Source organism: Oncorhynchus mykiss, chromosome 18 (genome assembly GCF_057628025.1).
Source record: "Oncorhynchus mykiss isolate SJ-2025 chromosome 18, ASM5762802v1, whole genome shotgun sequence".
Lineage (NCBI taxonomy): Eukaryota > Metazoa > Chordata > Actinopteri > Salmoniformes > Salmonidae > Oncorhynchus > Oncorhynchus mykiss.
In genome coordinates this window covers 44,287,249-44,302,347 of record NC_143039.1, presented here as the reverse complement: position 1 = coordinate 44,302,347, position 15,099 = coordinate 44,287,249, and the positions used below count along the sequence as shown (strand labels likewise).

Here is a 15,099-nt window from a genome sequence, read left to right as displayed (position 1 = left end):
CTTTGCCAAAGCACAGCCCCCACAGCACTAGAGGGATATCTTCAACCACCAACTTACCATCCTGAGACAAGGCCGAGTATAGCCCACAAAGATCTCCGCCACGGCACAACCCAAGGGGGGGGCGCCAACCCAGACAGGAAGATCACATCAGTGACTCAACCCAAGTGACGCACCCCTCCTAGGGACGGTATGAAAGAGCCCTAGTAAGCCAGTGACTCAGCCCCTGTAATAGGGTTAGAGGCAGAGAATCCCAGTGGAAAGAGGGGAACCGGCCAGGCAGAGACAGCAAGGGCGGTTCGTTGCTCCAGAGCCTTTCCGTTCACCTTCACACTCCTGGGCCAGACTACACTCAATCATATGACCCACTGAAGAGATGAGTCTTCAGTAAAGACTTAAAGGTTGAGACCGAGTTTGTGTCTCTCACATGGGTAGGCAGACCATTCCATAAAAATGGAGCTCTATAGGAGAAAGCCCTGCCTCCAGCTGTTTGCTTAGAAATTCTAGGGACAATTAGGAGGCCTGCATCTTGTGACCGTAGGCGTACGTGTAGGTATGTACGGCAGGACCAAATCTGAGAGATAGGTAGGAGCAAGCCCATGTAATGCTTTGTAGGTTAACAGTAAAACCTTGAAATCAGCCCTTGCCTTGACAGGAAGCCAGTGTGGGGAGGCTAGCACTGGAGTAATATGATCACATTTTGGGGTTCTAGTCAGGATTCTAGCAGCCGTATTTAGCACTAACTGAAGTTTATTTAGTGCTTTATCCGGGTAGCCGGAAAGTAGAGCGTTGCAGTAGGCTAACCTAGAAGTGACAAAAGCATGGATTAATTTTTCTGCATCATTGTTGGACAGAAAGTTTCAGATTTTTACAATGTTACGTAGATGGAAAAAAGCTGTCCTTGAAACAGTCTTGATATGTTCTTCAAAAGAGAGATCAGGGTCCAGAGAAATGCCGAGGTCCTTCACAGTTTTATTTGAGACGACTGTACAACCATTAAGATTAATTGTCAGATTCAACAGAAGATCTCTTTGTTTCTTGGGACCTAGAACAAGCATCTCTGTTTTGTCCGAGTTTAAAAGTAGAAAGTTTGCAGCAATCCACGGTCTAGGAGCACGAGGACAGATGCAGAGCCTCGGTCTGATGCCATTAAAAGGTCATTTACCACCTTCAAAAGTGCAGTCTCAGTGCTATGATGGGTTCTAAAACCAGACTGAAGCATTTCATATACATTGTTTGTCTTCAGGAAGGCAGTGAGTTGCTGCACAACAGCCTTTTCTAACATTTTTGAGAGGAATGGAAGATTCGATATAGGCCAATAGTTTTTTATATTTAGGCTTTTTCAAGAGAGGCTTTATTACTGCCACTTTTAGTGAGTTTGGTACACATCCGGTGGATAGAGAGCCGTTTATTATGTTCAACATAGGAGGGCCAAGCACAGGAAGCAGCTCTTTCAGTAGTTTAGTTGGAATAGGGTCCAGTATGCAGCTTGAAGGTTTAGAGGCCATGATTATTTTCATCAATGTGTCAAGAGATATAGTACTAAAACACTTGAGCGTCTCTCTTGATCCTAGGTCCTGGCAGAGTTGTGCAGACTCCGGACAACTGAGCTTTGAAGGAATACGCAGATTTAAAGAGGAGTCCGTAATTTGCATTCTAATAATCATGATCTTTTCCTCAAAGAAGTTCATGAATTTATCACTGCTGAAGTGAAAGCCATCCTCTCTTGGGGAATGCTGCTTTTTAGTTAGCTTTGCGACAGTATCAAAAAGGAATTTCGGATTGTTCTTATTTTCCTCAATTAAGTTGGAAAAATAGGATGATCGAGCAGCAGTAAGGGCTCTTCGATACTGCACGGTACTGTCTTTCCAAGCTAGTCGCAAGACTTCCAGTTTGGTGTGGTGCCATTTCCGTTCCAATTTTTTGGAAGCTTGCTTCAGAGCTCGGGTATTTTCTGTGTACCAGGGAGCTAGTTTCTTATGAGAAATGTTTTTAGTTTTTAGGGGTGCAACTGCATCTAGGGTATTGCGGGGTATTGTTAAATTGAGTTCCTCAGTTAGGTGGTTAACTGATTTTTGTCCCCTGACGTCCTTGGGTAGACAGAGGGAATCTGGAAGGACATCAAGGAATCTTTGTGTTGTCTCTGAATTTATAGCACGACTTTTGATGTTCCTTGGTTGGGGTCTGAGCAGATTATTTGTTGCAATTGCAAACGTAATAAAATGGTGGTCCGATAGTCCAGTATTATGAGGAAAAACATTAAGATCCACAACATTTATTCCATGGGACAAAACTAGGTCCAGAGTATGACTGTGACAGTGAGTGGGTCCAGAGACATGTTGGACGAAACCCACTGAGTCGATGATGGCTCCGAAAGCCTTTTGGAGTGGGTCTGTGGACTTTTCCATGTGAATATTAAAGTCACCAAAGATTAGAATATTATCTGCTATGACTACAAGGTCCTATAGGAATTCAGGGAACTCAATGAAGAACGCTGTATATGGCCCAGGAGGCCTGTAAACAGTAGCTATAAAAAGTGATTGAGTAGGCTGCATAGATTTCATGACTAGAAGCTCAAAAGACGAAAACGCAATTTTTTTTGTGTAAATTGAAATTTGCTATCATAAATGTTAGCAACACCTCCCCCTTTGCGGGATGCACAGGGGATATGGTCACTAGTGTAGCCAGGAGGTGAGGCCTCATTTAACACAGTAAATTCATCAGGCTTAAGCGATGTTTCAGTCAGGCCAATCACATCAAGATTATGATCAGTGATTAGTTCATTGACTATAATTTACCTCTTTCCTTACAAGGCTTCAGTGATGAGTCAAAGCACCGGACCTCCATTTCAGCCGACCATTTCAAATATTTACCTCTTTCCTTACAAGGCTTCAGTGATGAGTCAAAGCACTGGACCTCTATCCCAGCTGACCCATTGATCGATCCTCATTCTGTCACGTTAAGGCAGAGGACGAGAGAGAGGATGAGAGAGAGAGAGAAGTCAATTAAATTGGAAGATCTGCATTTGCCCAAAAGCATAAAAATAGGAGCCAATTGGAATTTGGAAGTCCTTATTTTCCTTACTGCACAATACTCTAAATCAGATAGATTTTTAGGGAGTTTTGGAAACAAAAGAAAACGGCAAGTCTTTTGAGTTTTCACCAGTGGGCACGCTTCTCACTTTTGTCCATTTGTTGAGCCTAGGAGCTTTTGATGGACAGAAAGTGGTGTATTGGCTCTACTTGCCAAATGATTTTGGGCACTGGTTTTATATGCAATGATTTGGGTTGGAGATGGTTGGTTTGGTTTCAGGTTGTGTACACAAGACTAACTATGTCCTTGGAAAAGGATAACAAAATGAAATCAACACAACAGCATTCTGACAGAAAGAGAGAGAAACAGAGAGGACAGCTTTGGGTCCTGGCAGTGGACTGGTTGGATTAGAGTGTGATTCCCATTGGACTCTGGTCAAAAGTAGTGCGCTACAGTATATAGGGAATAGGGTGCAATTTCGTTTTGGTACATGGCAATCACACTCTGTCCATGGATCAGTTAAGCCCTGGAATCAGCACCCAGCAGGGCTTCAATAATGAGTCATAGCACTGGACCACCATTCCAGCCGACCAGGGGCCTATTGATCGATCCCCATTCTGCCACGTTGAGAGAGAGAGAGAGAGAGAGAGAGAGAGAGAGAGAGAGAGAGAGAGAGAGAGAGAGAGAGAGAGAGAGAGAGAGAGAATCATGATTTGGTACTGTAAATGCCTGGTATCTAGCTGTGAGAGTAAAGGTTGTCGAAAGGTAACTTTGAATTCAGCCTGAGTTGCTCTCCTAATTCGTATCCTCTCATGGTCTCACTCACTGTCTCAAAGTGACTTATATACAAACAACCCACTACATTTTGGCTGAAGCTGGGGCAATGAGACAATGAGTTATATTCTATATGTATGCTGTTTGTAAAGAATTATATGCAACCTCAATTTAAGCAACCCATTAAAGTCCTGGGCATTGAGTGAATTATAACCACAGGTTTCAGAGAACGTATTAAATCCTCCCTTCACTGTCCTTTGGGAATAAGAAGGCGTTAGCACATTTGCTGGCATCATTCTCAAGGTGCCCTGTGCTGTAGTGTGAGGTGCTAATCGACAGTAATAGCTCCTTTACCGTATCCACTTGAGGCTTCTCAGATGGTTGGGGCCCGTCAGTGGGAAATGCAACCCAGACACCCACAGAGCCAGAGATAAGCTAGGCTACAACAGAGCACAAACGGTATGTTATAAACTGGGTGGTTCGAGCCCTGAATGCTGATTGGCTGACAGCCGTTGTGTAACAGACCGTATACCACGGGTATGACAAAACATTTGTTTTTACTGCTCTAATTACGTTGGTAAGCAGTTTATAGTCGCAATAAGGCACCTCGGGGGTTTGTGGTATACCTCAGGGGTTTGTGGTAAGGGCTGTATCCAGGCACTCCGCGTTGCGTCATGCTTAAGAACAGCACCCTTAGACGTGGTTTATTGGTCTTATACCACAACCCCTCGAACATTATTGCGTAAATATACCACGGCTGTCAGCCAATCAGCATTCAGGGCTCGAGCCACCCAGTTTATAAAGGGAAATCATGCACACTCTAGAATGCCCTTCAAGCCAATCAGAAAGGAGTATTCAACAATGCCATGGTATAAGTAAGCAACAAGCAATGCGTAAATCAATCACACAACCTTTACCACCTTTCTACTCATGGCTCTGATAATGATCCACAGTCCAGGTAAGAGGTTAAACCTGACACCACAGTTATGGCTAACCTTGATGGATTTGGAGTGACCCTCAGCCAATGGGCTGCGTGTGGAGTTTAACCAAGTCCTCCAGCTGCTGCTAAGCCAAGCTGAACTGGTTCCTCTGACTCAGATAATAGCCCAGATTCCTCTCTAACAAACGTGAATTTCGATCAAAAAATCAGAGTGATTCATTGGCCTAAAGCTATTTGTATTTGTCTGCTGTATTTAGAACATATGTTGGAACATATATTTGATTTTTCTTTTTTGTTTCCATTCAAATGACATTGCATCGTTTCAGATTGAATTTGAGTGCATTTTTTCGGATGACTTGTGTTTTTGTGTCTGGTCAGATGTCATGAAAATCTGACTTTGGCATTTAACCAACCCACGTGAGAGTGGAGCGCACCAGCACTGCATGCATAGCATGCACTTTTATGTATTTCATCATCGCTTTCCCAATTCCCAACAAGGGCATGCCTCTCTACTCACTTTCTACCACTGAAGGACACTATTTACTTTCTCCTGATTTCTAATCCTCTGCTGCTCACTGCCTGGAAAAGCACAGCCAAATAACTTAACACCCACATTGGGCTACTTTGCTTCTTCCCATGTGGTATTTTTACATGATGGGCCGTGTTTGTGTAATCTTGTTTCTCCTTGGTACTTTCCGTTTTATGACCCTCGTCAGATTGAGTCCTGGGTCAGGCACATTCCCTGGGAGACTGGCCATATGTCGATGAGTTTCTGTAGGGCCACCGGTGTCACTTCCACCGGGGTCTCTCAAGGTGACTTACGCAGGGTGCCTGCAAGGCATATCAGACAACATTTACACTGATTCGTTTTAACGGATTGGCAAACTGCTATAAAGAGTACAAGCTGCTTGTGAAGCGTTTGAAGAGTGCTACAGTGTATCACCCTTAAAGGCACAGGTCTCGAAAGATAAATACTTGCCATCCAAGTCGTGCCACGAGCCTGAGGTTTATCGATTCAGACTGTTTCAATACGTTATAATATCGGTGTTTCCGAACCATGTAGGTTCCAGACTCGTCATGTTCTTTCCAAACTCCTGTACCCTAGTGTGACACTTAAATCAGTCTGTTCACAGCCAAAGGAGCTCTGTTGTATCTGAAAGTGGGCCTGAAACAACGCTACACTGAGCTTTTATACGAACGCCAAGACAGGGATATTGCACTGAACGACTATTTCCACGTGGCAGACATTTGCTGATGGCTGATGGGTAGAAAGATGTCACAGTTTTAGGATTGAACTGTCTCTGCTCTGTCTGTGTTATTGTACTGTATGTTCACGAAACATTGAAATCCATCCTTTATAGAGGCAAGCAATATGACAGTTGAGTATTTCCCTATTTGTAAGTGCCAATCTTTTGAGTATGTTATACACATTAAAGTGATTTCACTCTCTCAGCTTCAGCCCTTTATACCCCAAGATAATTCTAGAATGACTGGGAATTTTCATAATAAAGCTAATATTCTCACACATTTCAAATAAACAGACATACATAAGCTCAAAAACAAAGTACAAATGACAATTACAAGTTAACTTAGTTTTAAAGAGCACAACCTCTTCTTTAATATGACACCCCATTAGTGTATATAGCAATAACACTCATTTTGTCTTCCATTGTGTAAAGACTGTTACGTCTCTCGTCGGAAGGCATGGACCAAAGCGCAGCGTGGTAAGTGTTCATGATATTTATTGATCAAAACACTCTAACAAAAAAACAAAGTGAAACACGAACAGTTCTGTAAGGCAAATAAACTATACAGAAAACAACGACCCACAAAACACAGGTGGGGAAAAGGATACCTAAGTATGATTCCCAATCAGAGACAACGATAGACAGCTGCCTCTGATTGGGAACCATACTCAAAAACAAAGAAATAGAAAACATAGCAATAAAGAAACTAGAATGCCCACCCTAGTCACACCCTGGCCTAACCAAAATAGAGAATACAAGCCTCTATGGCCAGGGGGTGACAAAGACACTCACTATCAAAAAACCATTAACACTGTACACAACAACAAAAAGTATTTAAAATTGTAGTAAATTTGACTAAATTACTCACTTAAAATGTACCAAGTATAACATATAATACTTATAAACATTATTTACATATCTAAAATACGACCAGAGGACAATATTCAGAAAGTATTTCAAAACCCACACAAAGTAGGCTAGTGGAATGACAACATTTCTTACTTCTGCAACAATGTAAAAATTCAAACAACTATTTCAAAAATATATGTAACCTCTCACAATAAGATTTAGTACAGGCCAGGCCTGACACAAAATGTAGAAATAGTAGCCTACTTTGACAACAATTCAGTGAATGCAGTATTAGATAGAGACAGATAAAGAGAGAGACGCTACAAAACACAACAACTGTTCCGAAATTTGTTGGACAAATTCATATTTCACACGGTCACTTTAGTGTTTGCATTTAGCCTACAACATGTCATGGAACTTCTGGAAGTACTGCCCCATCCTGCAAAGGGGCACAGAACACGTAGAGCACCCAAAAGGAGGTTTCTACACATCTCCCACTCTTTGCCCTGCGTCCACTCCGGATGCACACCACACACCCCCTCATGCGCCCTTCAAACTTCACCTGCTTTCAAATGAGTTTACAACTCAGTCCACACGCCCTTGTGCCACAGTCTTGGCTGCCCTCTTCCTGCCACTGTAGTCATATCACAAAGTGAATGGACAAACTGCATTTTGAATGCCTTCAGGGACCAGTGCCTGCGGTTTCTGGGAAGGGGCCTTTGCAGGGTCCCCCACACAATATATGCATTTACGATGGCAATTTTGAGCATCCCCCAAAACACATACTTCCACTATTTTCTGCCTGGTGCGTCCAACATTGTAATAGCTCCTCAGTTGGTCAACATTGTCAACCCCACCTATTTTCTTGTTGTAATCTCTGTAATCTCAAGCTCTGTTCCTAGCACCTCCAAAACCCTTACCACTTTCACTTTAGGCCCAGGCTGTGTGGTACTATGGTGAATGGTGGGTCTTGGGGCAGACACACGCCATGGAAGGCTTCCTTCTCGGATGTGCTCTCCCTCTTCCCCTCCCTCTTCTTCCTCCTCTCGCTCGGCTTTGTCCTCTCCCTCCTCTTTTTCCTCCTCTCTCCCTCCCACTCCACTAATTTCTCCCTCCTCTTCACTCTCCTATTCCTCTCTCCCTCCACTCTTCTCTCCTTCACTCTCCCTTCCTCTCTCCCTCCTCTCGCTCTCTCCCTCCACTCTTCTCTCACTCCCCTCCTTGCTCCACATCTCTATCCCTCCTATCATCTCTAACTCCTATTCGTCCCTGCCTTTTGCTCCAGAGCCCTGACTCTCCACACCACTTCCTTCGCTTTCACTGAACTTTAGGAACAGAGGAACAGAGGGAGAGGAGAGGAGCAACAAATAGGATACAATTGTGGTCAGGAACATAAACTCTCTCTTTCCCTCACACTGTCTCTCTCTTCCTCCCTCTCTTTCTGTTTTTCAACTGTACACATACTCTCTTCCTAATAAGGAGTTTCCATAATAAATTGTCTGAAACAGTTGCAAGCCTCCCATTCCACACACACACACACACACACACACACACAAACACACACACACACACTCTCTCTCTCTCTCTCTCTCTCTCTCTCTCTCCTCCAATCAACTCTTGCTTTCTTGCCTGACAGACTAACTACAGAGTTCGCCAATGTTAGCTGATTAGTTACGAAGCTGGGACAGCTTCCAAATGAATTGCATTGGTAGAAACAGGATAGAACAAGCAACTTGTTAGCTGGCTATGTAAACAATTAGAAACTGGGTGGTTCGAGCCCTGAATGCTGATCGGCTGACAGCCGTGATATATCAGACCATATACGGGTATGACAAAACATGTATTTTTACTGCTCTAATTACGTTGGTAACCAGTTTATAACAGCAATAAGGCACCAAGGGCGTTTGTGGCATATGGCCAATATACCACGACAAAGGGCTGTGTCCAGGCACTGAGAACAGCCCTTAGCCGCCGTACATTGGCCATATAACACCCCCCCCCCCCACTCGTGCCTTATTGCTTAAATATCCAACTCATCATATGAGCTCCACTGAAGAGGCATTTACTACCCTAACATGACAGCTAGGCAGTCAAATAATAGGACAACAAGGCAATGTATAGCCTATAAATATCTGCACCTAGACAACATGACAACCCATGTACTTGCTAGCAACAGATTGTTAGCAAGTACATTTTGCAATATTGACACAGATATTACTGTTGGAAAAACAAGGCCATTGGCGGCGCTATAGTAATTTAACTGTGGGAATTCTGTGGGAAATCTGTGGGAATTTAACTGTGGGAATTCAAATATGTTCGTTTTGTGCACATTACAAACCATAATTGAGACACACATAATACTCTTTTATACCTGACAGTCTTTAAAGTTGAAACTTCCACAGTTTATAGCCCTTCACAAACATACTGTACCTGTATATGGGTTGAAAATGGCAGATTTGGGCACTGATAAGAGCCTGTACAGTAATACTCTATAAATTATGTCAGCGCTCAGGCTCTGAGCTTTACAGGGCTTTATGGTCTTTGACTGAAAGCCATTCTGAATTTGAGCACCGCATGAGACAAGAATTTGCCCCCATCTCTCCCTCTAATTGCACAACCTTTGCACATGTTGTGTTGTCTCAGTGAGGGAAATGCTGTAAATGAAGAGAACTCGGTGTATTTTGAAAGATGAGACGTTGAAGATTATAATAAATACCACTTTGATGTCATACAAGGAAGACAAACCCCCGTCAGTCCAAATGTGCACTTCACATTTCCATATCATAAAACTCATGTCACATACAGTGTCCATGTTTATGATCACTATTTTTGATGTACAGTTACAAGACGACATGGGTTGTTCTGAACAGAACGAGCCCACGTTTGTCCATTGTAAAAATGTGCCGCAGGAACACTCACCTGGATGCACGCATGACTCCTTTCTATGCGTACCAAACATGACGATGTGTTTCTCTGAATTGCCCTGTGAATGCCTAATACTGTAAGATGATATTTTATAACTTAGCTAGTCATTTTGGCAATAGAACAAATCACTCAGATGATGCCCACCTGACCCAGATTGCGGTTTATAATAGGCCGTTTTTAGATTGCGTGAAAACAACGGTTATTGTGTGATGGCGGAGATACAGGGTTGTGCTCCGAGAGATAAAACTACTACAAGTGTGCTTGCTCTAGTTTCTCAATGACACAGCTAGGAGAGCTATAAAAAAGACCGTATGGTTTAAGATTCTTCTTTGAGTCATAAAAGCGCATTGAAATGACTTTGTGCCCACTTTGGAGAGGTGTGTCATGTGGCCGCTAGGAGACACCAGATAGTCCTTTCATGTGTTGTGTTGCACCTACCTCACATGTTCCAGGAATATTTGCATCATGTTACCGATGCTATCGAGAGTGTTTTCAGGTTTCGCTATCAACAAACGCAGCAAAGCGTACAGTAAATGTAAAATGAAGATAAAATCAACAGTGTAACGTTTGGATTCAGTCTCGTGCCGAGGTGAACTGTTTCCACAATCTCCAAATGGTTCCCTTTCAAATTGCTACCATGCGTGGACATATGCATTTCATGTTTCTTCTTCAAGAAACATTGAAATGTATCCATAGATGTTCATTCCCACACGGGTAAAGGGTTAATGATGAAACTTCTACGGTCTTCAAAGTTTAAACTCTCACTCATGCACTAGCTGTAATGGGCATGAAAGCCAACATAAGGTCTGAGCATGAAAGTCTAGACTATCCCAGTGCCCGTGTTTTCTAGAATAGGACTAAGGGCCTTTTAACGTGAGTCATTCAGGTCCCTGGAGGCCACACATTTAAGGTTCCTTTAACCATGTCGTTTTGAGGGTATCATCGGACATCACGGCAAATCTGACAATAGAAACAATCTGTATTTTCCGTGGGATGGTAAAATGAAGCGAGAGACTTTGATGTCACAAATGCTTTCTATAAGAGTCTCACGGCAACAACATAAATCCTTCACACTCGAGTGGGTAGTGGAGTTTGGCCGGTGACGTCTCCATGTGTGCTGTTCTTTTCGTTCAACCCGGAACAGTTGCTGAGTAAGGACATCAGTGCATGCGACACTGCAATGTTTGTAACTGGCTGGTGGGTTTCTGAAAATACCCTATTAGATAGTGAGCTCAGAAAGGCCACTGTCAGATTGACCAAATCAAACAGGCCATCTAGATTATTCATGAATGTTTTCAAAAGTGTCAGTGCAGATGGTGAAACGTAACAGGCCGAACATCACCGCAGGTGCATGAACCGACGTCGATTTAAACCCTGTCCCAGCCTTGTCATCCGTTCACTTTTGGTGGGATGAAAGCGTGCTCTCAAGATAAGCACCAGTGAGTATCTGGCCATCTCTGTCTCATCTTTCCCTAGCTAATGACCTACATCTGGATCCACCTATATTCTGAAGCTCATTCTTCACGTTGTGGTTCCCCAAAGAAGAGGTTTTGTGTCAGAATAATGTGGTGGAAAGACAGAATCAACTCAGTTGATCTATGACATAGAGATACTGATAAGAAGGCCTTAGAAATGTCCACGTGAGGGAATGTTACAATGATTACAGAATGTATGAGATTTGAAGCTTGATCAACGTGGATGGGAGCCATTTGTCAGGCATGTTCTTTCTTTCAACTGTAAAGTGATTGAATGCCGTCTCTCAACTGTCACTGTTTTCAAACTTATCTCTATTTTGTTGTGTCTGCATGATTTACAGCGTCTGTTTATCCTCTGCTACTTTCGTTTTTCAACATACCCCAGTTTTGTTGAGTCTGCATTATGGGCCATCTGTTTTAGTCTGTTTCATGCTCTGTGTCTCATCCATCCTCTCATAATCTATCTTCAGATTGAAAACGACATAAAGGAGAGCATGAAGACAGAGATGGCCCAGTTGCAGCAGAGTGCCGTTCACAACCACACGGCCGCCATGTTGGAGATGGGCACCAACCTCTTGTCCCAGACGGCCGAGCAGACCCGCAAGCTAACGGATGTAGAGACGCAGGTACTATATCCCCCTAAACTCCTCACACTCCTGCCGGGAACAATCTCACGCACCATAGACTCAGCTATTCCACATTAAACCACCCCAAAAAAAGCAAAAGGGGGAACTGGCCAAAGATAATATGGATGACATGTAAATACCTACGCTCTCTTTATGTGATGTTCATATCAGTGTAGGCTACTCAGAGGAGAAAGGGGAGGACCAGCCTCCTCAGTGAATTTCATACAAATAAAAATGGTTTTAGATGAAACTACACTAAATATAATCACGTCACCAAATAATTGATTAAAACACACTATTTTGCAGTAGCCTCAACAGCCCTTTGTAGGGTAGCGCCATGGTATACTGTAGCCGGAGGACAGCTAGCTTCTGTCCTCCTCTGGGTACATTGACTTCCACCCAAAGTTATCAAATAATTATTATAGTACTGAATAAGCATAAGCTACAGCTAGCTAGCACTGCAGTGCATAAAATGTGGTGAGTAGTTGACTCAAAGAGAGAGAAAGACAGTAGTTGAACAGTTTTGAACAAATTCATTTCTTCCAAAAGGAAGGAGAAACAAGAGAGAAATACGACGTGGCTGTGTGTTTACGCGTGAACAGGGGTTTATGCATTTTCCCGTTTCTGTTGAAAAATAGAATAGAAACTCTTGTTTGTGTCACTGTCTGTCACCTCAAATTTGTCTGTGTCCGTTGTAGCAACCTCATGATGGGTATAGGTCAAATTTGAGTATCATGTAGTAGCCTAAACCCGTCGCTGTTACATTGAACTGGGTGAATGGAATATGAATGACAGTTATCCGACATGTTGTAATATAAATAAGGCCATGCTCATGAAAAAAAAAAAAATTCTCCCTCATCTTAAACGGCACTGGCCGCCACTGGTGCCTATGTTTAGGTTTCAACTTCACTTGATACTTGGGGAGCTTAAGAAGGAAGGGGAGAAAAGTGGTAGTTGTGGGGGTAGGTTTTGATAAGCAAAATCACTGAGTATTACCATGTGTCAGAACAACCTCTCTTCATGCAAAACCTATACTTTATTACCTCTTCCTAAAGAGGAGCTGATGATTTACATCTTACCTACATTTTGTTTTGCTGGAACACCTCTAGAAGGCAGGATACCGCTAACCTATTTCTGCCTTGGAGCAGGTTCTGAACCAAACCTCCAGACTAGAGATTCAACTGCTTGAGAACTCCCTGTCCACCAACAAGCTGGAGAAGCAGCTCATGGTGCAGACCAACGAGATCAGAAAGCTCCACGACAAGAACGGGTAAACTCACAGGCCGCTAACACAATGTGAAACATCATTTAAAGACATCATGCCTTTCATGACTCCAGACACAAACTCATGTATAGACAGATCAACTCAATGTGCAACAAGACACCCAATCCCGTGAAGTAAAACAGTATGAAGTCCATGAGGCCATATTTTCCTAGATGGTCTTTGAAAGCTGCACTTTAATGATGTTGCAATGGGAGTAATCAAATGTGGCTTTTGGATGGCTTTTCAGAGTCCAGTTTGTCCAGTTTGTCTCTCGTCGTCTGCTTATAAGCTCCCTCCCATCCCCGGTGCTTACTGTAAATACAGTAACACAGCTGTACTGAATTCTTCCATTCATAAAAATATATATATACTGATTCCTATATTTGAGAGCTGCGCTCAAGGTTTATAGACATGGGTTCCACATGAGGTTGGTGGAACCTTAATTGGGGAGGATGGGCTCGTGGTAATGGCTGGTAATTGCCGTCCGTTCCAGCAATTTTTATGAGCCGTCCTCCAAGAGTAGCCTCCACAGAGGGTTCCTTTACTGGGAGCAATTTTCAAAGATTGCGCAATTATGAAATCACCTCCCATTTAAACATTTTATTTTATTCATCAATTTAATGCAAGCGGAGTCGTTCTGAATTTGTTCATCAATACGACGTCAGCCTGTATCATCTTTCAGACTATATCATCTTTCAGATTAAATCATTTTCCAGACTATATCATTTTTCAGGCATTATTTATCAAATGGAGGACCATGGGATACGGTTAGAGCTTAAATTAGTCTGCAAAGTTTCTGATGAAATGTATGTATATATATGTTAATTGTCTGTGTGCAACTCATGGTGACTGAATGCACTGACATAAAGAATTATATTGCTATTATGTCTGGGCGTAATGTATATAGTTGGGTTTCCATAACACATGTTGCCACGGCTACAGTTCAGAACATGTTTTAGGGTCGGGAGAAGGGAATATGCCGGAAGTGGATTTGGTCTGATAATTCACTTGCTTGATCTATCAAAAGAAGGCAGTTAGAAAATAACTTAGAAAGTGATGGAATTCGACTGTTTTTGGCAATCACAAAGAAATACCAGTAATTATTTGGTAACTATTATGTAACTACCATACAACTATGTAAGCACCAAATCACGAATAGAGGACTAATCCGAAAGTTGGTTATAGCTTCAGTTTACAGTCATCTATAAACTAAAGCTATAGGTCTAACAAACCTTCCTATGTCGGGTCTTCCGCTTCCCAAGGTTCATGGAGCAGAAGATGCAGGAGATGGAGTCTCGTCACCGGGAGGAGCTGGGGACGCTGCGGGAGGAGAAGGGAAGCCTGCAGGCTCTGGTGGGGAAACAGAGTGGGGTGATCCGTGAGCTGGAGACCCAGCTGACCAGGGCCACGGGCAACAGCACCGCCATGCAGAGGCAGCAGCAGGAAATGATGGACACAGTGCACAACCTCATCAGCCTCTGCAACAAGGACGGAGGTATAGTAGCTAAGGGTCTCGTGTTGACAGACTTCACACTGTATTGTCCTCCAAGAAGATGCCTAGTTGGGAGCTACACCCTGAAGAGAAAAGTCAAAACATGTGCATGTGTGTTATTACAGGTGCCAGATGTAAAAAAAATTGATATGTTATTTAAAAGAAGGTTCTTGGAAACTGTTTGGGCTCCCAAAGATGAGAGAGAGGAAGGAGCTGCCATGATGCCAATACGATAAACATGGTTCCATACAGAGGGGCACAGTGATGCCCTTAACCTCTGCTCGAGGGGGAAGCCAAAGTGGTCACTCATCACTCTAGTTGCTCGGTGTGGTTCTCTCGTTACGGTAATGGTTTATCACGCTTCACCGTGACAGCCTAGGCTGTAGTTACCGCTTGAGTGAAATGTCAAACAGCCACTATTTTGAGTAATCAACTCTTTTTCTTTGTTCGTGTCTCCCCGTGGCGATAATAAGGGAC

At 43.0% G+C, this 15,099-nt stretch overlaps 1 protein-coding gene across 2 annotated transcripts in view; it reads left to right on the top strand.

Moving 5' to 3' along the window:
- angpt1 (angiopoietin 1) overlaps nucleotides 1–15,099 on the top strand; it is a 67,877-nt gene that overhangs the window by 13,873 nt on the left and 38,905 nt on the right. For both annotated transcript variants that reach the window (XM_021571818.3, XM_021571817.3), the window contains exons 2-4: nucleotides 11,711–11,866; nucleotides 13,015–13,136; nucleotides 14,393–14,625. In XM_021571818.3, the coding sequence (XP_021427493.2) occupies nucleotides 11,711–11,866; nucleotides 13,015–13,136; nucleotides 14,393–14,625 (511 nt within the window). The remainder of the gene's footprint in view (nucleotides 1–11,710; nucleotides 11,867–13,014; nucleotides 13,137–14,392; nucleotides 14,626–15,099) is intronic.